The sequence below is a fragment of the Carettochelys insculpta genome, chromosome 1 (genome assembly GCF_033958435.1).
Source record: "Carettochelys insculpta isolate YL-2023 chromosome 1, ASM3395843v1, whole genome shotgun sequence".
NCBI lineage: Eukaryota > Metazoa > Chordata > Testudines > Carettochelyidae > Carettochelys > Carettochelys insculpta.
The window spans coordinates 375,831,519-375,853,265 of NC_134137.1; the positions used below are offsets into that span (position 1 = coordinate 375,831,519).

Sequence of the window (21,747 nt, forward strand, 5' to 3'; positions counted from 1 at the left end):
ATTTTTCTTCCATTTATTTTCCGGGGGCAGGGGCGGGGAGAGAGGAGGAAATGGGTGACGGAAAGTAGCCATTTTCCCACCAAGTGCAGAGACATTTTTGTTTCAGTTTTTTTGATGAAAAACTAAAATGCAGTGAAAAACTCTGAGCAAACCAAGGCGCTTTAGAGTCTTTCAGAAATGTTCAGGAAACATGGTTTCCTTTTCTCAAAGAGTTCTATTGTGTGGAGATGTTTTCCTTTAGCTCAAATAATAGGGGCTGGTGTTTGGGATCTAAAAAGGATATGCCCTCTGAGGCTATGGCTACACTCGACTAAAAAAGTCAACCGCAGATTTGCAATTCTAGGTCTACCAACTGCATGGCTAAAATCAACATATCTGCACTCAGCTAACTTGTCTGTTTATACAGGGGAAGGTCGACAGGAGAGTTTCTCCCATCGACCTCCTGTACACCTTGTATCTCGCGAGGAGTACATGGGTCAAGTGTGACCCCTGAGTGGTTGTCCATACCAGACACATAAAATCAAATCCCAGAAGATCAACCCTGAGTGGGTTGATCTTCTGGGGTACTCTAGACATACCCTGAGCACCCGTTTCTGTGGAATTCTTTGTATCCATTCTACATCACATGGTAAATATCAGGGAGCATCTAGGACACCATGGAGTTTGTACAATGTACATATCTGATTCAGAATTTTAATTTCTCATCAAAGTATCACAAAGGCCCTGGTTCAGTAAAACACTGCAGCATGTGCTTAGCTTTAAGCATATGCAGAGTTCCGCTAAGATTAATTTAGGCACATCCAGCGGTGTTTTCCTGAATAGGTGCCTAAAGAAGCAGTGTGCCCTGAGCAGGACATAATAAAGCTGTGAGTCCTTTCAGTCAATCTCAGCGGGACACTAACACAAAATTGCAGGCCTCCATTTAGGTACTTTGTTGGGAATCTCTTCATATTACACACACAGCCCCAGAGACAATAAATAGCCATACTAAAAGGAACAGAGTTGTTAGTTAGCTCACCAGCTGCTTGACCCAACTGAATGGCTGTCGTGGTTATGCTGAAAACCACTGAGAGCTCAAAGTCATTTTGTCTTTCAAATGAACTCCAGATCAGAGCCCTGTTCATTCTGTTCAACACTTTGGAAGTCACTGGGGTTTGGATTGTGTTATTTTCCCGATATCTGGACAAATAGCCATTGGAAATCAGTTTCTTGTAAGCCACGGTTCAAGAAGACTGTCTAATACCCCTCACTAGAATGCGGTTAACGAGGGGTGTTTCCTGCATCGAGAAGAGGATCTATACTGTCCTGGGGGTAGGCAGGAAAGCTAGGTTTTGTTTGAGTTTTGTGAACCCTGTGCCAGTGCAAGAGCCCAGTTCCATGTGGTGAGAAGCGCCCACATTCAGGGCATCCGGGGAGGGAGAATACCAGGCTCTTTCGGCCTGGTGCTGATTGTTACTGAGCGATGGAGCTTGCGGGTGTGGTGCCGAGTGTGGTATGTGTGCGTGCGAGGCGAAAATGTGATGAACTGGACATGAGAGTCCGGTCTGCGGTGACGAGCCCTTGCCAAGCAGATGCTAAGTTACCCCAGCTCGGTAGCAGGCATGCGGCTAAGGGGGAGCATGCAGCTGAGTGCCTCATTCGCGTCAAAAGGATCTTGGCTGGACTTGCGTCTCCTCAGACGTGTAACCCACCCGCGTACTGAGTGCGGTCACTGGCCCGTGTACCGGGCACCTCGCTCGCTGGCAGAGGAGGAGTGAGGCTCCTCTGCGGCCATGGCTGAGAGCCAGCAGGCTTTTAGCTCAAGCCGCAGAGGCTCATGCACTAAGCTCCCGAGGTCCCAGATTTGAGTCTGCCCAGGGGCAGTTATGTGTGGGGCCTGTCTGGGATTTCAGTTGTCGCTGAAGCTCAGGGGAAGTATGTAACCGTCCATAGGGTGGCCATTATCTCCCTATCCCAAATACAGGACAGGGAGTTGGGGGGGCTGCCTCTCCGGCTGCCCAATGCCTGGGGGAGCCAGAAAGGAAGCAGCAGCGGTGGTTGTGTTCCTCCCAGCTCCCCCCAGGCACCGGGAGCCAGGAAGTGCCTGCTCCCCGTGCCTTGTGGAGCTGGGAGGAAGGCAGCAATGGGGCCCATGTTCCTTCTGGCTTCCCCGAGCCTCAGGGAGGCAAGAAAGCTCCAATCTTTTTAGGGCCCCCCGCTGGTTCCCTGTCCCTGTGGCCGGAGAGCATGTGCTCACACACAGTACATGGTCTCCAGCCAGCAGCTGTGCTTGCACAGCTGGTGAGGGAGAAGGTCACCTGGCAGCAGGGGCAAATGCAGGCCAATTGGCTGCTTTTAAAAAATAAGTAGAGATGTCTTTCTGGTGCCTGAAATACAGGACTGTCCCGCCCAGTGCAGGGCGAACGGGCACCCTATCCACACACCTACCCAGCGTGGGTCACTGTCCCATGTACCGACACTTAGACCACTTACACAGCGAAAGCACGAGTCTGCTCAACAGCTGCCTTTTAGCTCAAACTGCAGAAGTTCCTGCGCTAACCTCCAGCAGTCCCAGGTTCAAGTGCTCCTGTGGGCGGTTACAGATGCACCAGTTATCTCCTGCCCTGAGCACCTGCGGGGAAGGGAGCAGGCACGCATTAGGGCAAGCACTGACTTAAGTCCATCAGGGTGCAAGACACTTGGGAATGGCCAGGGAGATTTAATGCCCTGGCAAGCTTATAAAACAAGGGGCACTGCTCTGCCGACCTTCAATGTGTAGTACCTTCCTCCGGATGTGCCTGAGTTAAAGTCCTGGTGGACGTGAATGGTGGTGGATGTACTTTTGTCAGTGATACACACAGCTGTCATTGTGAAATGTTCCAAAGCGATGTGTCAGGAACAAAGTATTTTCCTGAAAACCATGACTTCTTTTTAAAAATTGCAGGGTTCTTTGAACTTCCCTCTGGTTTCTGAGCTGTAATGGAGCACTCATGTAGCATCAGCAAGCTTGTCTCCATAGCCATGAGAACTGGAAACTTAGGGTTTTTGGGAGGTTTTTAAATGACAGCACCAATACTTACATAATCGCCTGACTCCAAGAGCTGGGGCATGAAGCCAAAATATATTGAAACACTGTCCAGCTCCCCTTAAGGTTTAATCACTTACCAAAGTGGGTTATTCCTCATTCCCTTCCCGCAGTGACCGTTACTTTGTAAACAAACAATTTGACCTAGACAGTCAAAGGAACCAAGTTATTTGCTTTGCTTGGAGATGATATTTACTTACCCCACCACAACATGGAATTAACCGGGCCATTAAATAATCGCCAGTCCCCATGGAAATTGAGAGGATGTAGGGTATCAAGTCTTCTGATGAATTATTATGATGCTGCCCCGTGTATAGTAATTGTGTTGGACACATTCCTATGGTCACTGTAAACATTTCAGGAGTGGCAGGCAGAGGGTGGGGTTTCAGGCCGAGAAATAGACTCTCTCCAAATAAACCCCTAGTGGCTGATTTATTTTTAATAACCGAATCTTTCTTGTCAACAAAGCACTGCAAATTGATTCAGTTTGCTGAGTGCCACTGGCTCATGGCAGGAGCTGTTTAAGCAGTCACCGGCTCACCCCCAGTTGCGTGGCATTGAGTCCTCTGTCGCTTGCATCGCCCAGGTGGGAATGAGTCCAGCTTCAGTTAGCAAAAAAGTCGGGAGATCTTAATTGTGAAGCTGAAGGAGGCAAAACAAGATGAACGGCAGCTGATGCAGCAGCCTTTCAAACAATGGGTAGTTCTGCTTGCTCCGTACCCAGCCATGCTCTTTGTCAAACTATGGGCTCTGCAACAGTGTCACTAACCCCATCGTTCAAATTGGGGAAGCTGAGGCACGGTTTGGTTAAGTGGTTTGCCCAAGGTCTTTCAGTAGAGCGGTGGCAGAGCCGGGAAGCAACCCCAGAGCTCCTGCCTCCCAGTCAATTTCCTACATTGCAGTGAAAAGTGGAACCGTTCAAAATGTCATGCAGATTGTTCCAGATCTAATTTTTTCCCTCCCCCCCACTCTCCTGCCGAACACTTGGAGAACACACTCAAGAGGTTTATGGGGCCATAGTGTGCCTAGCAAAGTGCAGCTGAAAAAGTCAATAGCTCTTCCCCAAGCAGATTTCAGGTAAAGCCAGACACAGTAAGAGGTGGGGACAACATGGGACTGATAAAAGAATCACTGCCTACTGGTTGGATTAGATAACCAGAATGGTACCTCCAGGCCTTCCGATCAATGAATGTGTGCTCTTCTCGGAACTGCTGCTGCGTGTCTCTTTTCTTTACTTCCCAATTTTGTGAAACGATGGGATTGTACCCAATCTGGAGACAGGGGGAGTCTTTCCCTTCGGGGTGAGGGTGCCCTATGATGAACAAAGATTCACTCGCACTTGTGAAGTTGGTCTGGCCCAAAATTTGCTTCTGCCTGCACGTGAAAGTAGCTTATCACTGTAAGAAAACAAGTCACTGACCCCAGTTTGGTAGTCAGTGCTGTAATGTGCATTTCTCACTGAACTGTGTTGCCTCAGTTTGCTTGTCTGTAAAATAGGGATAATAAAAGACTGATCTCACAGGTGTGAGGCTTAACCTGTGAAAAAGCCATTAAGGCCCTTAGGGGACAGTAGGATATGAACATAAAGTTCTAGCATTTTTAGCCTTTTTTTTTTACTTTTCCAGCTTCTGATCTATGTCTGGGAGGATGTGCTGCCTTAGTCCTATAATTTAGTTTTCAGTTTTGTTAAGGCACCCAGCAGGCAGCATGGAGAAATTAATATTACTCCTCTAACGACAGGGCACAACTGGTCTTAATGGGAAGAATGGACTCAAAGGAGCCAAAGGTGACCGAGGTCTGCAAGGCCAACAAGGGGAACTGGTGAGTCTAGCAAAGAGAGGAAGGGGGTGCCTTGTCCAGTATCAGAGCGGTAGCTGAGTTAGTCTGTATCTTCAAAAACAACAAGTCCTGTGGCACCTTATAGACTAACAGATATTTTGGAGCATAAGCTTTCGTGGGCAAAGACCCACTTGTTGTTTTCCAGTATTGCCAACCTCATATGTTCAAAATCCACAAGGATTTGGAATTCCTCTAAGAAAGGAACCTTCCACGTTAGCCGTAGCCCCTCAAGTGCTTTTGTTGTTTGTGAGACTTGCTGTAAGCAAAATTTCTCCATGATACTCAGAGCTGGCCCAGCAGGGACCCACCAGTGGGTGGAGCCAAAAGTGTCAGACTAACAGTAAGGACGGGCCGTGGGCAGTGAATGCTGTCGTCAGTAGGAGCGCAGGGCCGTGCAGGCACAAGTCCCAAAGCAATCACCTCACTCCCCTTGCCCTAAAGCTGGCTCTGATGACACTGCTGGAGAACTGTCGATTATGTTGTGTGGCAAATTCACAGCAGCTATAAATTGGTGTTGCTCCTTTGGAGGCTGATTTGCATCTGCTGAGAATTCGCCCTGACTCTGTTGTGACAGAGTTTTAAGTTCTCCCGTGGCAAATTCAACTTTCCAGCCGTTGGCCTGCATGTTACTTCCAACCACAGTATCCACAGCGCTGGTGACACTGGTGGAAGAAGGAGAAGCAAATCAGCCAGCGCTAGCTCCCCTAATAGGATAACTTTTCTAGGGAAGGGAGTTTTATGACAGGAGGAAGGGGAATGGTGATGGCGGCCTCCTTCTGCAAGCAAAAGTGACGTTTCCTCTGCGGCAAAGGTCCCTGTCATTGGAGACTGAGCTAAACAGGAGGATCGGGAAAGCAGCCACAACTCTGTCTAGACTCAGCAAGAGAGTGTGGAATAACATCAAGCTGTACACCCACACCAAAATGCAAGTCTACAGAGCCTGCATCTTCAGCACCCTCCTTTACGGCAGCGAGTCTTGGACCCTGTATGCCCACCAGGAAAAGAGGCTGAACGTCTTCCACTTGCGCTGCCTCAGGCGCATCCTTGGAATATCATGGAAGGACAGAGTGACCAACACCGCTGTCCTTGAGCAAGCTGGAATCCCAACCACGCACACCCTCCTCAGGCAACGTCGACTCCGCTGGCTTGGCCACGTCCACAGGATGAATGATGGAAGGATCCCAAAAGACATCCTGTGTGGCGAGCTAGCCTCTGGCAAAAGACCTCCTGGACACCCATAATTGCACTACAAAGATGTTTGCAAGAGGGACCTCAGGGAGGTAGACATTGAGCCGGACAGATGGGAGGAGCTGGCAGACGATCGCAGCAGATGGAAGCAGGAACTACACAAGGGCCTCCAGAATGGTGAGATGAGGATCAGACAGCTAGCAGAGGAGAAGCGAGACCACAGAAAGCTCAGTAAGGACCTGCCAGACACCCACTACACATGCAACAGATGCAGCAAGGACTGTCACTCTCGTGTGCGCCTTCACAGTCACAGTCGATGCTGCAAGTGATGATCCCAAATGGAACTACGAAGGGCGTAATCCATAATCTACGTAGACTGAAGGATGCCTACTACTAAAGGTCCCTAAATTGGCTCTTAGTTTCCTAATGGAGTTTTGTCCTTTTCTCTCACTCCCCCGTCAAAAACTCTTCAACAGATCCAATGTGGAGCCTGTGAGGGGAAGGGCGAGCGCTTCCTGGCTTTGACTCTTCCTAGAAAATGGCCCAAATCTTTCGTAAAAGAATTCTAAAAAGTTTTTGCAAGCACATCTACAGTTTCAAGAGCCAGCTCTGTTCAGAGCGGGGGCCGAGTGATTGCTTGTGTTACAACTCCATGGGAGCCCTTTAGAAACTTCGGAACAGTAACGAATGTCTGAGCTAATGAAGCCCCTCTAATAACTGTTAGCAGCAACCGCGCTGATAGGCTCTTTCCAAACCTCTAGACTCTCGAGCTTGTTTTATGGTAACATCAGAACAGGGACTTCTGGTAGCTAGCAGATAGAAATAGCACTGCTCAGACCCAAGCTGTAATGGTTATTCCCATTTGCTACTCCATTATAGCTGTAGTCTGAGCAGCACGATTCTAATCTGCTAGCTCTCATGAGTCCCCGGTCTAATGTCACCATGAAGCAAGCTGCCACCCTGTGACTAGTGACAGCTCCCTCTTGGCCTCTTCACACTCCAGCCACGTTCTTAGCAGCCCTGTAGAAACCACTAAACTGTTTGTGACATGACGATAACAGAGAGGGAGTCACTCTGGGATCACTTTGGCTACCTCTACACTGCAAAAATAACTTGGAAGTTGCTTACTTCTACACAGGCCCTACTTCGAAGTTTTCGAAGTAGGACACTACTCCATTCCCAGGAGTACACTAAGAATTTCAAAGTTAACTTCAAAGTAAGAGGAAAATGTGTATAGACTCTCTGCTGGCTACTTCGATGTAGTGCCTAACTTCGAAGTTAATTCCTAGTATAGACACACCCATTGTGTGTCGAATATACTCTGTTGTGTGGGTTCCATCCCAGAGGTGGCTGCATTTCCATTAGGAAGTGATTCCATTTACCCAAGCTTATGAAATGCCGTGTGGCCTTTGGGATGAAAGGGCAATATACATGTTAGATAATGCTATTAGGAGAGCTGTATTTTTAACTTCCTAACTGCATAGTATCACTGTGAGTATCTATGTGTGTCATACACATATCCACACTCGCATGGTTTGTGTGTCTTTTGTTCAGGGGGGGAAAGGTGATCCTGGTGTAACTGGTGACCTTGGACAGAAAGGATCAAAGGTAAGAAATAGGCATCATTACGGAAATAACCTGTGCTTTGCCGATTCTCCAGAGTGGGGAAAGGCAGCAAATATCAAAACCGGTTGACCTGAATGATTGATGGAAGCAGGAAGTGGACCACTCCACTAGGCAGGCAGATGGCAGGTGAAGAAGGAAGCAATGCAGTGAGTTTACAAACATGTAGAAAGGCCCTGTTAAGCCCTGCGTGAGTTAGTGCTGGCCTTTGCAAAGGGGTGTTGTCTCCTGCTTACCAGCTGGTTGTCATTTCTCCCCCAGGGCTTACGTGGCTTTCCTGGGTCAACGGGCAGCCCCGGTGCAGACGGAATAAAGGTGAGGTCTCTTTATTGTTCCTCGTCCTTTTAACTTCAGTTTTCAGGGAAATCTAAAAGAGGTGAACTGTGTGTGCATGGCGGTGAGGTCCTCCTAGTTATTATCCACCAATACCATCAATGCTGCCTCAGGAGAATCCTAATTATCTCTTGGGAGGATAGGTTCATGAACGCTAGTGTCCTGAAAGAGTCAAACACGGCCAGTATTGCAGCCATTATCAACCACCAACAACTTCACTGGACTAGTCACATGGTTTGGATGTCTGATCAGGGCCTCCTAAAACAGATTCTGTGTTCTGAGTTGGAGGAAGGATGGAGGAGCACTGGGGGGCCAGTGGAAGTGATATAAGGACATGCTGAAGGCATACATGAAAAAGTGCAGCATCAGTGTTAACACTTGGGAGAACCTTGCCTATGACCATGCCCAGTGGAGGACAGTAATCCATGAGGGGATGGTATAATATGAGAGGTCCTGCCGCAGAGCAGACGAGGAGAGATGGAGAAGAAAAGAGTATCAAAAACTACCCCGCACCCCTGCAAGAGCTACTAACACCTGCTCCTTCTGTGATAAGATCTGCGGCTCCAGAATCTGACTGGTCAGACATCAATGGATTCACAAATAGGAGGGTGACAGGCAGGCGTCCTACTTATTATCAGGTGGCCACCGAGAGAGAAATCAAAAAGAGAGATCCACAAAAGCGCTGGGCTATGATAGATCCTGCCACAAAGTCCAGCCACCTTGTCTCAGACCCAACCTGGAGAAGCTACTTGGAGGTCGGAGAACAAATGTCACATCCCACTGCCCATTCTATTGGCAGCTGATCCACTCACCAGTTTCGAGGGGGTTTGACCACACCTGTGGTAATACCCTCCATTGAGTCAGGTTTCCATATGCACTAAGCACGCCATCAGCCAGTTTCCAACCTGCTTCAGTGTTCTTTATCTTGTTCCACTTGCAGGGTGAGATCGGCAGCCTTGGAAAACCCGGGACACCAGGGTCAGATGGCATACCAGGGCCAAAGGTGAGTGGGAAGGTCCCTCTTCTCCTTGAGGCGGCCCTTGGGGGGGTCTTCACAGTTTTTTTTGATATAATTTATCCAGTGCTCAGGTCCCCCTCCACAGGCTTGTCTTGGCACAGAAGTGGCACTGATTTAACATGGTCTGCTTCTAAATTGAGGCAGTTAAATTGGTGCAAGCTCACATATAGATGGGTTTCTGCCAGTTTCAAGCTGGCTGATTTTAGCTTCAGTTATTGAGAAAATGTAGTGAAGTGGCTGCAAATTTCGGTCAGGTTGACCAGGCCTAGAGAACACTGCAGAGGGCCTTTTAAACAGCAAGCGCTGAATGCTAGATATTCATCAATGAGCTGTGGGTTTGGTGCCTGATGTTTTGGGGGGGGGGGGTTCTCATCCCCACAGCTGGTCCAGGAGGCGAGGGCAGGTGTCAGGCTTTGCCAGCCAATGCATTAGTTGGGTTCGTCTAAGCAGTTCTTCGGAGTCTGATCCAGAATCCCACTGAAGTCAGTGAGATTCTTACCAGCGACTTGAATGGAATTGAACCAGCCCCTCATACTGCTGTCCAAGGCTGGTAACTTGCCAGCCTGTCTGCAGCCTGTGATACCCCAGCCAGAGTGGTTGCAGAGGAGTCAGCCCGATGGGCAGATCCCATATGTTACTCATTAAAATTTCTTCTGGGATGACCAAATCCTAGCAAATGCAAACTGCAACACATGGGTGCAAGAGGGTGCTGTGTCAACCTGACCCTATGCCCAGCAGCTGGGGAGAATTCTGGGCCTCTGTGGGAAAGTGGCATTATTTGATAAAGAAACTTTGAGGGCTTTTTTTTTTTTTTACCCTCCCAAAATCAATCTCCTAGGGGAAAAACCGCCCAGCCATGGCCACTAAATGAGTCCTTCCCAGCCTGAAGAACACTGGGGCTGTTCTGAACAGGCATGTGCACTTCTCCCTGGATTCCAGATGGCTTGGTAAATGACAGGCAGGGCGGGGTATTGGCTTTGATTTTCCTTTTGTCTATCTCCAGGGTGACCGAGGAATGTCAGGGGCAGACGGCCCCAAGGGAGTTTCTGGGGCAAAAGGAGAAAAGGTTAGTGCACTCGAAAGAACACCAGGAGACTGTGTTCTGAGTGAAACATCCATCACATTGCGATAACAAAATTAATACACTTGCTAGATCCCCTGTGCCCTTTTCAGAGGGCAGGTGTCACCCGTCTTCAGCATTAAGGTTGGACTTGAGGAGATGTCTCCTTCAGTTCCCTCTGGGTGATGCATTTAACCCTTGAGGCTGGTCTAGACTCAACAGTTGTGCTGTTTTTCCCTCTTGGTGTAGTTTAAGCAGGACAAATCCCCTAGCAGGGACGCGGTTATAGGAGCATAAAGGCACTTTATATACCAGGAACGAAGGGTCCTGTGGCGCCTAAAAGACTAACAGAAACGCTTTGAGCATGAGCTTTCATGAGCAAAGACTCACTTCAACAGATGCTCATCTGCTCATGCTCATGCTCAGAACTTTTCTGTTAGTCTATAAGGTGCCACAGGACCCTTTGCCGCTGTTACAGATCCAGACTAACACAGCTACCCCTCTGATACTTTATATACCAGTGTGGCCGTTCCTATGCAGAAAGACAAATAAGTCATCAAATCATAGAATAGAATCATAGAACATTAGAACTGGAAGGGACCTCAAAAGGTCATTGAGTCCAGTCTCCTGCCCTCACAGCAGGACCAAGCACCATCTTGACCATCCCCGATGGATGTCTATCTAACCTGTTCTTAAATATCTCCAGCGATGGAGATTCCACAACCTCCCTAGGCAATTTATTCCAGTGTTTAACCACCCTGTCAGTAAAGAAGTTTTTCCTAATGTCCAACCCAAACCTCCCTTGCTGCAGTTTAAGCTCTTTGCTCCTTGTCCTATCCTCAGAGGCCAAGGAGAACAATTTTTCTCCCTCCTTGTAAGTCATATAGCTAGGAGATACCTTCATGCTGGTATTAATGTGTCCACATTAGGGATGTGCCACTATAACTGTTATGGTAAAAAAAATGAATCTCTTTAACCAACGTTTTTGCATTGTTACAAAATCTAGGTGTAGGTCAGGCTTGAGAGTAGCAGCCCTGGTATGATATGATGTGGTGTGGAATTGCAGATTGACCTTAAATGTCTGAAATGCACATGATCTAGAGCACTGTTCTTTAAACTACGTTCTGGAGAACACTGGTGTTCCATGAACAACTAGCAGGTGTTCCACAAGCGTCTGACACCTCTATGATATCATATACGGATGGTTTATATTTTCCGTTATTAAAACCAGATACAATGTTACTTCTTCATTGCTACGATACTTTCGTTTTGTTTTTGCTGTATATGTTGCAGTTTGGGGTTTTTTTGTTCTGACCACAATTTTTTTCGGAACGTTTTTATAGTTATTTCGCATAAAAATATTATTGTTTGGCCAGTTCTGGTCTGGCTATGGTCTGAAGAAGTGGGTCTGTCCCACGAAAGCTCACGTAATAAATTATTTTGTTAGTCTTTAAAGTGCTACTTGACTGCTTTTTTGTTTTGATAGTATATAGACTAGCACGGCTTCCTCTCTGTTACTGTTGTTTGGTGTTGTGTGATCTCAAAGGCTATGTCTACACAACAGGGTTTTCCCTACAAAACCGGGCTTTTGTCACAAACACCCATAGATCATCTACACACAAAAAGCTACAGACTGTGGACAAAACCCAGCACCTCCATCGGCAGTGTTATGCCTTTCCACATTCAGGAATAACGCCTTCATTGACAGTTTACTGTCAACAAAAAAAAGCCATGTAGATGCTCCGGGGACCCTTTTGTCGACAGACTGGTCTTCCGGCTCATTGAGCAGCCCTGTATTCTGAGCTTCCAGTTGGCCCTTTTGTCAAGAGAGCAGCCAGGCAGCTCTTTCGATCCACTTCTGTGTGTGGACATGATCTGTCGACGGAGGCTTGGCGGGAAGAGCTCTTCTGACAGGAACTTCTGTCAACAGATCGCTGTTTTGTAAACGCAGCCAAAAAGTTTAAGAAACGCTGATCTAGACTCTTTACACCCGACGCACTGGGGGAGGGATCTCTCAGTGGTTAGATCATTAGCCTTGTAAGGGTTGTGAGTTCAGCCTTTGAGGGGATCTTTCAAGGTCCTGCAGCAGTTTGATTAAAAACAACATCAGTGATAGGTCCTTCTGTGAGTGCAGGGACTGGACTCAACTCAATGACCCCTGGAGGTCCCTTCTAGCTCTATGATATGTGTATATTGGTCCTGATGCTCCTTTCACACACACCAATTTAATGCCATTGGCTTCCCTGGAGTTACTCCTGATATACACCAGTTTAAGCACCTGAAGAATGAGGACCACAGTGTTTTGCAGATGCGCCCAGGTAAGTGGGGACTAAGGCTATGTGAAGGAGGTGTGAACTAGGCTGCAGTGCCTGCCTGTGCTGATGGCTCGTCAATCACAGCAGTTGTCATTGCTATTTGGGATTTCAGCCGGTGTGCCAGGACTCGAGGTGCTGGCTCTGTGAGACGGTGATGGCATCCAAAGCAGAGCGGGGGAAGGGAGGGATGTGCTTCCCAGCCTGCAGCTCTGTGGACTAGCTAGAAAGAAACACCCTCTGCTCAAATATTTGCATTGGCTGTAACAGTGGGGATGTTTTAAGAGGTCCAGGGCCCCACAGCCACAGTCCCTAAGTGAGGAAATGCTCAGAAAACTTTCCTTCAACTCTGTTCACCCCAGCACACGTCCAGATCTTTCCTGACCTCCCCACAGCTGCCTGTTCCTCTTCTACCCATTGGTCTTTCCTCTCCTCCTAGCCCGTGTGTCTTTCCTGCTCCTCCCCACCATCTACCTGCACTGTGCCGCTAGCAAGTGTGGTCCTCACCGGCCCATCTCTCCATGATATCCCCGTCTACCTCTTGAGCTGTCCACTGGTGGGTGCGGTTCCCACCATCCAGCTGCTCTACAATGTCGCTCCATGGGAATGTAACTGGAAGGGGCCTCCTAGGTTAAGTGGTTCCCAACCTTTTCACTAGTGCAAACCCCCAGTCACCCCTCCAAACTTTTCATGGACCCCCAGTTGCCTCCCAAACTATTTGCAGACTCCCATCAAAGCCAACTCCAGCCACTACATACACACCATTAAATGAAAAAGGAACCCACAACAAATTAAGATTGTCGGACCGCAATTAATAACATGACTGGAAGATATTTAATTTAAAAATAATTGATCATAACTTTGCAATTTATTTACAACTTATTTTTCTATAATCATTTTTATGCATCTTTTGTTTCCATGGGCCCCCTGCTATACCCTCGCAAACCCCCCCAGGGGTCTACGCACCCCAGGTTGGGAGCCACTGTCCTATGTCATCACCTCCAGGGTTCTGCTATCATAGGCAGCCACATTGGAGTACCCAGCATCTGTCTCTACAGCAATAGCAATTTGGGGGCCAAACCTTCGTCCATGGACACCAAAGGCAGTGGATGAGTGCGAAATGGTTTGGGTTATGAAAATGAGCTAATGTTTACATACGTTAGAAATAAGTCATAGCGGGGTGATTAGGTTTGACGACTGCTTCTCCTCTAATAGAAACTGTCTTCCAGTAGCTTGTGGGCTGTTATAAAGAGATCAGGGAGCAGTTGTTCTCTGTGTCTGCTGAGGGTAGGACAAAAAGTAAGGGGCTTGTTCTGCAGCATGGGAGGTTTAGGGTAGACATTAGCAGATTCCAGGGGCTGGCAACCAAAATAGCACAAAGAGCCATTTTTTCCAGTTCCGTAAAGCACTCAATAATTCAAGAGCTGGGATGCATGTGAATACAAGATGGTCCTTTGTGCCTGGGGGAGGGTCCTGAGACCGGGTGGCACCTGACCAGGTGGCAGCTCTGGCTCAGGCCCTGCTGCCACAGAGCCAACTCCTGCCTCTTGGCTGGTCAGCCTCAGATTGGTCTGGCTACCCTTCCTTTATACCCCTCCAGGCCTGACACTGGCTGCAAGTGAACTGGGGTGGGGCTGATTGGCCCAGCAGGCCCTGTTTAACCCCTCCCCTGCCTGGCCTCCCTCCCACCCTCTTACAGCATACTTTTTGTAAGCCCTTTTTTAAGAGCAGCTTGCACACAACGATTTGTAATGCAATACGCGTTTACTGCAGGATGGTCACAAACTTTTTACATCTTGTCTTTCCTCACACTTTACGTGTGTTTGTACCACCATTTTCCTGACTTTCACTCCCGAACCTTCTCGCTCTCTGGAAGACGCCAGGGGGAGTTGTCCAGCATTTTGAGATCACGTATCATTTGCTATTTAGGTATGAGTTGTTCATGTTGGGGTGTTTAGACATTCACAGTTTATCAGGAAGGTTTTTATTTTTTTTTTTAACTGTGCAATTATAGCAGCGGGAGCCACAAAGGAGTCCTTAGAGAGGCAAATGTGGCTCTGGAGCTGCAGGGTTATTCTGGGTTATTCTGTCCAACTATATGTTAATAGGTCTACCAGGGATGGTCTAAACAGTACTTGGTTCCTGCCATGAGGGCAGGGGGCTGGACTCGATGACCTCTTGAGATCCCTTCCAGTCCTAATGTTCTATGATTCTATGATTCCAATTTCTGAAATATTCTTCCAAAGGGGCTGTAGAATCCCTGTTCTTGGAGGTATTTAAGAACAGGCTGGACAAAGGCCTGTTAAGGCTCCTGCTGCTAAACAGGGGACTGGAGACGACTTCTCGAGATCCCTTCCAGACTGTGTTCCCTGTAAGCTGAGCACTGGGGCTTCCACCCAGCAGAGATTCAAATGCCACCCAGCTGATTAGCAGAGCCTCTACAGCTCTCACCGTGTGTTTCTATTGGTGGTGTGCATCTTCAATGCCTCAGTGCACATCATAACATTTATTCTGCACATGGGTGGAAAGAAATTAGAGGGGATGCTGCATCCAGACCAACACGCTTGTGGTTCTGTGACATGATAAGCTTATCAAGCTCTACCTTAAGATGAGGTGGGCTTCTTGCACCTGCTACTCCTTCTGGAAGGCTGTTCAAAATCTCGCTCCTTTGATGATGATTACAAATTTTCCTGTCAATTTCAGCCTAAATTCATTCCTAGCCCTTTAAACACATGTGCTCCCTAATCTAGCTTGTGCTACTGCTTCTTCCAGCCCCACCCACCTCTCCAATTCTCTTGGCTTCCTGATTTCCACAACCTCACAGGTTTGCTCTTCTCCCTCTAACCTTCCTGGCTCTCCTCCCAAACCACTCTGTACACTCTCTGGCTGCTTCTCCCCACAGCCCATAGCAACTACTGAGAGGATAATGTCAAGTGCTGTCACTTTTATCCTGTCTTCTTGCCAAGATATATGGTGTTTTTTCCCCTTAAAGATCCAGCTTCTGGAGTCATGTGATTACTTGCAACTCTCAACTTTCCTTTCAAAACAAAAGCTCTGTTTCTGCCCCTGTGGTAGAGGAAAAAAAGCTTGAAAATTGAAATCTACAGGCTCAAACCCCAGAAAGCAAGTAAAACAAACCCCAAAGACATTGTTTTAAAGTCTTCTGATTTTAATCCGATCTTGAGGTTTCTGGAGAAGCTTGACTTATGGTTTGTGACTGTTTGGGGCTGGTAGTGCTGTGCCAGGAGAGCCTTTTTCTCAGTTATAATGTTTTATATAGTCACTGTATTTGCAGTTATGGTGCATGGATGAGCACATGTGAATTTAGTGATGGTGAAAAGTGCCAAGTATACATGCTTGAGGACCCAAAAATTTTGGCTGGATGAGCCAAAATTCTGAATCTTATTTTCATGGACTGAAATTCCAGAAGACAGTTCATTATGGGCCAATCAAACTGTTTTGTTTAGCAGTCAGTCCTTTTTCTTACATACAACTGAGCTTCAAAATGAAAAGTCATTTTGAAATGCAATCATGAAAGATTGTTTGTAAAAAGGTTGAAATAGGATGCCTGGACGCTTCCAAAGTGTTTTTTTCCTACATTAATTAATCAAAATTGAAATAATTTTGTCTCCCCTCAGAAAACTGATTGCAAGTCTTAGCCGGGTAGCAATGTTAGTCTGTATCTGCCAAAAACAAGGAGGAATTCTATGGCACCTTTAATAGTTTATTTATTTGGCCATAAGCTTGCGTCTGCCATCGGACAAGGTGGTTTTTACCCACAAACGCTTGTGCCCAAATAAATCTATGAAACTTTAAGGTATCACATGACTCATCTTTATTTTCTGATGTGAAACTGTTGTGATGCAAATTTTTCAACTAGCTCTATTATATTTCCTATGACTGGTAGCTGGAACCATTCATTCATTCTCTCTGCAGCTGCTATTGTATCCTAAAGAGTATTTGACATTAAAAATAGTTGCTCTGTTCACCTTTACATATTTTTCTCACATTAAAAATACCCTTGAATTGACTCTACCCTTGTCACAATCAAATTGCTGAATTATTACGTGGGGTGGAAATTTATCTGAAGGAGAATTCATGCCGGCTGTTTCTCTTCTTAGCCTTAACTGGTCGTTCTAAATGCTATCGTTATCAAAGCTTTATAAAACTCAGGTATGTTGGGGTGTTTTTTTTAAACTTGGAAATCCAGGCTATGTGCAAACTGAGCTCTTAAAATCAGAATTGTTCAATGCAAGACAGATGTATAATCAACATAGTTAATGCAAAATACCTGCCTGTCTGCTACTAACTAGGGAGAGGAAATGGAGAAGGATAGAAAGCTACAAGAAGGGGAGAAGAGATGAAGGGAGCAGGATGAAGACAGACTAGTTTGCCTGGGAAAGGAGATGAATAAGAGGGGACATGATAAAAGTGTATAAAATAATGAACGGGAAAAAGGCAATAGATAAAGAGCTGCTTGCTACAGAAAGCTACTGAGGCCAAAACCTTGCCAAATCAGAAGTTCAACCTTTAGATAGTAAAAATATCCAGAGTGTGAGAGACTCTCTCTACAGTATAGCCTGGGACTGTGGGACCGCTTTGCTTTGCCCCCTTACCTCTGCAGCCTGGGCTGTCTCCCACAATGCCTTGCTAGTGACAAGGAGCAAACCCCTCCAGGGGCTGCTATCACTTAGCACTACCACATATGGAGACCCTACACCCACCCAGGCTGGAAGGAGAGGTATCTCAATGGTTTGAGCATTGGCCTGCTAAACCCAGAGCTGCAAGTTCAGTCTTTGAGGGAGCCATTTAGAGATCTGGGACAAAGAGATTTAAAAAAAAAAAAAAGGTGCTTGGGCCTGCCAAGAAAGCAGGGGACCGGGGCTGATGACCTCCCAAGGTGCCTTCCAGCTCTGTGAGGTGTGTGTATCTCTATAATGCTCTCAGAACCACTTGTGAGTCACATAGAAAAAGGCACCAGCGCAAACTTCTCCCCCGCCCTTGACCTCCCAGCACTGTACCTCAGGTAAAAACCATCTAATTGGTTCATCACTCTATCAGTGGCAAGGGGATGTATACAGCCCTTGCAAAACCTGAGCAGGTTTGCTAAATGCTTCAAGCAAATTCACTGGTAAAGATGAACAGCAAATCAAGTTTCCAGGCTAATAAAAGCTTCCTGTTAAGTGATAGACAAAAAGTCAACGTAGTTATCAGAATAAAATAAACACATTAGCGTGCCGCTGGCTGCAGCACTTCAAAAGTGCCGCGGCTTGTCTACAGGGGGGTCCTTTTCAAAAGGGCCCTGCCAACATCGAAATCCCCTTGTTCCTGTCAGCTGATGTCAGGACCCCCATGTAGACAAGCTGTGGGGGAGTGAACTGTGCCACTTTTGAAGTGCTGTGGCTGGCGGCATGCTAATGAGGCACTGAATATTCATTTCAGCGCCTCATTCGTTTTCTGCGATTTGGCCATTAGCATGGCCATTTCGAAGTTTTTAGTAAGTGTGGACGTAGCCATAGTCTAAACTCTCAACCCTGTTAGACTGGGCAACAATCAGCTCAAGCTTTTTTTTTCCCACCCCCTCCCAGTATATTGCAGTCCATAGTACACAGATTTCACCCTTGAAATCTGGGCCGGTCCCCTCAGTTGAAATCCTCGGTCTTCTCAGCGTCCTGGTTGCTTGCAGCAGAGCTGGGGGCAGGAGACAGGGCAAACCATGAGGCCCTGAGTCTGGTTTCTATATCCTCAGCCCATGTGCTTGGAGAATACAAGTCCAGGCACGTCTGGTGGGCATTGCTGAGTCCCCATGCAAAGCTGAGCAGTTCCCTTGGTGTGGCCTCATGCAGGTGAGTCATCGAATTGTGCCTTCCTTGCTGGAGAATGGCTGGTGATGTCTGTTCAGCAGCACCCACCCAGGTGTTGGGTTCCACGAGTGTTCCTTCTAATTTTTTTTCTCTCCAGGGGTGGAATAAATTTTGCTACACGCACCCAGACATGTGTCCCACCCTAGAAACACACACTGCGAGCTGGGGGCTGGTGGGGGTGCTCTGATAACCATCCAGGTGGCACCTGAATCTCTCCTGGGCTGTGTCTACACTAGCAATGCACTTTCAAAAGAGGAATGCAAATGAGGAAATCAAAATGCAAATGAGGTGCAAATTTACATATCTGGCACCTCGTTTGCATAGTCTCCTTCTTTCAAAAGACTAAAAGCAGCGTAGACACGGCTTGTTCGAAAGTAACTCCGTTTTCGAAAGAACCTTAGTGCTAAATTTTTTCTTTCAAAAGGAAAATATGCAAATGAGGTACCAGGTGTGTAAATCTGCACATCATTTGCATTTTCAATTTCCTCATTTGCATGCCTCTTTCAAAAGCGCAATGCCAGTGTAGACACAGCCCTGGGCGGCCACCCAAGCACTCAGCTTACAGGGAATGCTGATTACCTCCCGTCATTGTCTCTGTAGAGCTAGTATCTGGGCACCTCCCAACCCCACAGCATGTTACAATGACAACCGTACAACACATTCTCGTAACTTCATGAGCATCAGTGCTATCCATAGACACAGAAATGATTTCAGCAGGTCACAGCCTTTCCCTGTGGCCTCCTGTGGCATGCTTCGTACGCAATATCACTATTATATGCAGACGAGGGATATGCGAGTTACAGGGGGCTGCCCGAAAGTACAGAACATCACAGTTTTAATGAAAAAGTAACAAGAAGTCCTGTGGCACCTGATGGACTAACAGATTTTTTTGGAGCCTAAGCTTTCGTGGGCAAAGACCTGCTTCATGGAGTTTATGCTCCAAATAATCTGTTAGACCTCCATGTTCACCCTTCTCAAACAGAGGTGTATGCGCTGGCTGGGCCACGTGTCATGCATGACGGACGGCCGAATACCGAAGGACCTCCTCTTCGGCGAACTGGCGTCTGGAAAGAGGCCGAAAGGGCGACCTAAATTGCGCTACAAGGACACGTGCAAGCGTGACCTCAGTGCTCTCTCTATCAGTGTGAACACCTGGCATTCGCTCGCCTCAGACAGGCACGCCTGGAAACCGGGAGTGAAGGAGGCTCTTGTTATGTATGAAACTACCTTGGTGAAGAAAGCGGAAGACAGGAGAGCCCTCAGGAAGATCCGTGCAGAGCAACATCTGCCTACTGCTGCTCACAGTGCGGGAAGGACTACCACTCCCAGATTGGACTGCGCAGCCACAGAAGACGCTGCTCGAATCAGTCCAGCTGGGGTGCAAACCCATGATCCCTCGGGATCGAAGGACGCCTACTACTACTATCAGGTGCCACAGGACTTCTCATTGTTTTTGTGGATACAGGCTAACACGGTGACCCCCCGAGAGTTTTAATGCTTAATGCTAAAAAATTGGGATGGGCTCTAAAAACTCAATGCTTCGGGGCTCAGTTTAATCTCTGCTAGGGAATAGGAGGAGACTTTCATTCGGAGGTCCTTCCTGCTGTTGGTTTCTTTCACCCTCTCCTGAAGTGCCTGCCTGAGCCCTGCTGGAGACTGATTCCAGAGGGGACAGCCCAAGGAGCTGGATTAGCTTGGCCATTGAGGCCTGCAGAAGAGAAGGGGAGTTTAGTACTTTCTTCTCGCTCGTTTGCTTTAGACGTTTTAAGCTTTGTAGCTGGCTGCCCTGCTCCTGCTCTTGTGCCTCATTGGTAAAGTGGCCACGCACAAGCTTATGCAAGTCAGAGTCTGAGGTACAATTAAACCGAGAGTCACCGGGGGTCACTTGTGCTAAATGGAAAAGCAGGCTCTGTCAGGGAGGGGAAATGCCTGGCATCAATCATGTTGGGGGCCTCCCGTCTTGCTCCTCCAACGCTAAGCGACCTGGCTGACTCAGACGCCGTCTCATTCCCCAAGAGATCTTTGCTTCGGAGCGGTTCGGAGGGTGAGGAGGGAGCGGACTGTGCCTCTGCCTAGTTTAATGGGACGCTCCCTGGCTTTGGATGGATGGGCTTCTATTTTTAGTGTTCAACAGAAACAGCCTCATGAATGAGAAGTGCAGCTTGGCTGAGTCACAGAGGTCTTCCCCTCCGCCTCCTTCAAGTTCTTTTTCTCTCCTGCTCACCACTTCATTGTCAAGAGTGCCACTTAAGGAGCACTTCACGGCTCGAGTGCAGTTAACAGAGTTTTCCCACCTGGGCTTGCTGGTTCCTCCAGCCCTGGTCCCAAGGGAGTGAGAAGCAGGGGGTGTTGGGTGGCAGGTAGGAAGTGAGCTGGGCCCAACAGGTGGAGGGTCCCCATATCACAAAGCCGTAATGTTGCTCCCATCTCTCACAATCGGCATGTATCTTGGCAGCCTATGCAGGAGGGTCGAGGACTGAATGGGCCAGGGAAGCTGACGCACTCTCTGAGCCCCAATGATGGATGCTGCAGAGTGCTGAAGCATTGTGGTAGGGCAGGCACTGGCAGGCAGAATGTTCTCATGGAAAGTGCTCAGGCCTGGACTCCTGAGACCAGGATTTCCAGTCGGCCTCCAACCTAGACTCCCTACATGACCTTGGGTGCATCACTTAATCCACCTCAGTTTTCCGTCTGTATAATGGGGCTAATAGCATGGCCCTACCTCACAGGGGGTGTTGTGAGGATCAATACAGCTATGAAGCACTCAGTGATGTGGGGGCCAGGTGAATGCCTAGATGGCTAGTCACTGTTTAGATGCCAGGGCTGCCAACGCTGCTCCTCAGCAGGGGCTGTACCCACCTGCACCTGGCATTGAGAGGGGAATGCAGGTGGGCATTCTCACTCCCCTTAGTCTCCTGGCATAAGGGGCTCGTTGGGTTTTCTCTGAGGTAGCGAGGTTGCTGCGGGATTTTAATAGGATGCAAACGTATCTGTCCTGCTCTTTTGGCAGTGCAGCAGAGGGCATGGCAGACACTTAGATCTGTCGTGAATGCAAGGGGGGGGGGGTCTGACTCACGCCTGGCACGTAGCCTGGCAAAGGGCACCCCCCAACAGCCGGGCCATTTCCCTGCATTATTAGCAGGACAACCAGGCATGAAGGGTCCTTATATTTCCCAGCGCCAGTGAGCCTGCTGAAAGCAAGTGCCATGGAGACTATCATGGAGTTCGGCAGAGTCACTTGCGTGGTGTCCTCCCAGGTCTTTGGCTCCATGGATGAGGATAACCAGAAGGCTGCTTGCGTGTGTGCTCAATGATATGGGCCCAATGACCACAGCAGACCCCGTGATGGCCCCAAAGACCACAGACCATATAAGGATCGAAGGTGCCGGGCCAGGCTGACTGTGAAGCGAAATACAGTAACAGTTGTCAATAGACTCCACCGAACC

The 21,747-nt window shown here is 48.0% G+C and overlaps 1 protein-coding gene across 1 annotated transcript in view; it reads left to right on the plus strand.

Moving 5' to 3' along the window:
* The window catches only part of LOC142020062 (uncharacterized), a 267,476-nt gene that overhangs the window by 197,613 nt on the left and 48,116 nt on the right, over positions 1-21,747 (plus strand). The window contains exons 79-83 of the mRNA XM_075007686.1: positions 4,805-4,885; positions 7,646-7,699; positions 7,976-8,029; positions 8,988-9,050; positions 10,069-10,131. Of these exons, the coding sequence (XP_074863787.1) occupies positions 4,805-4,885; positions 7,646-7,699; positions 7,976-8,029; positions 8,988-9,050; positions 10,069-10,131 (315 nt within the window). The remainder of the gene's footprint in view (positions 1-4,804; positions 4,886-7,645; positions 7,700-7,975; positions 8,030-8,987; positions 9,051-10,068; positions 10,132-21,747) is intronic.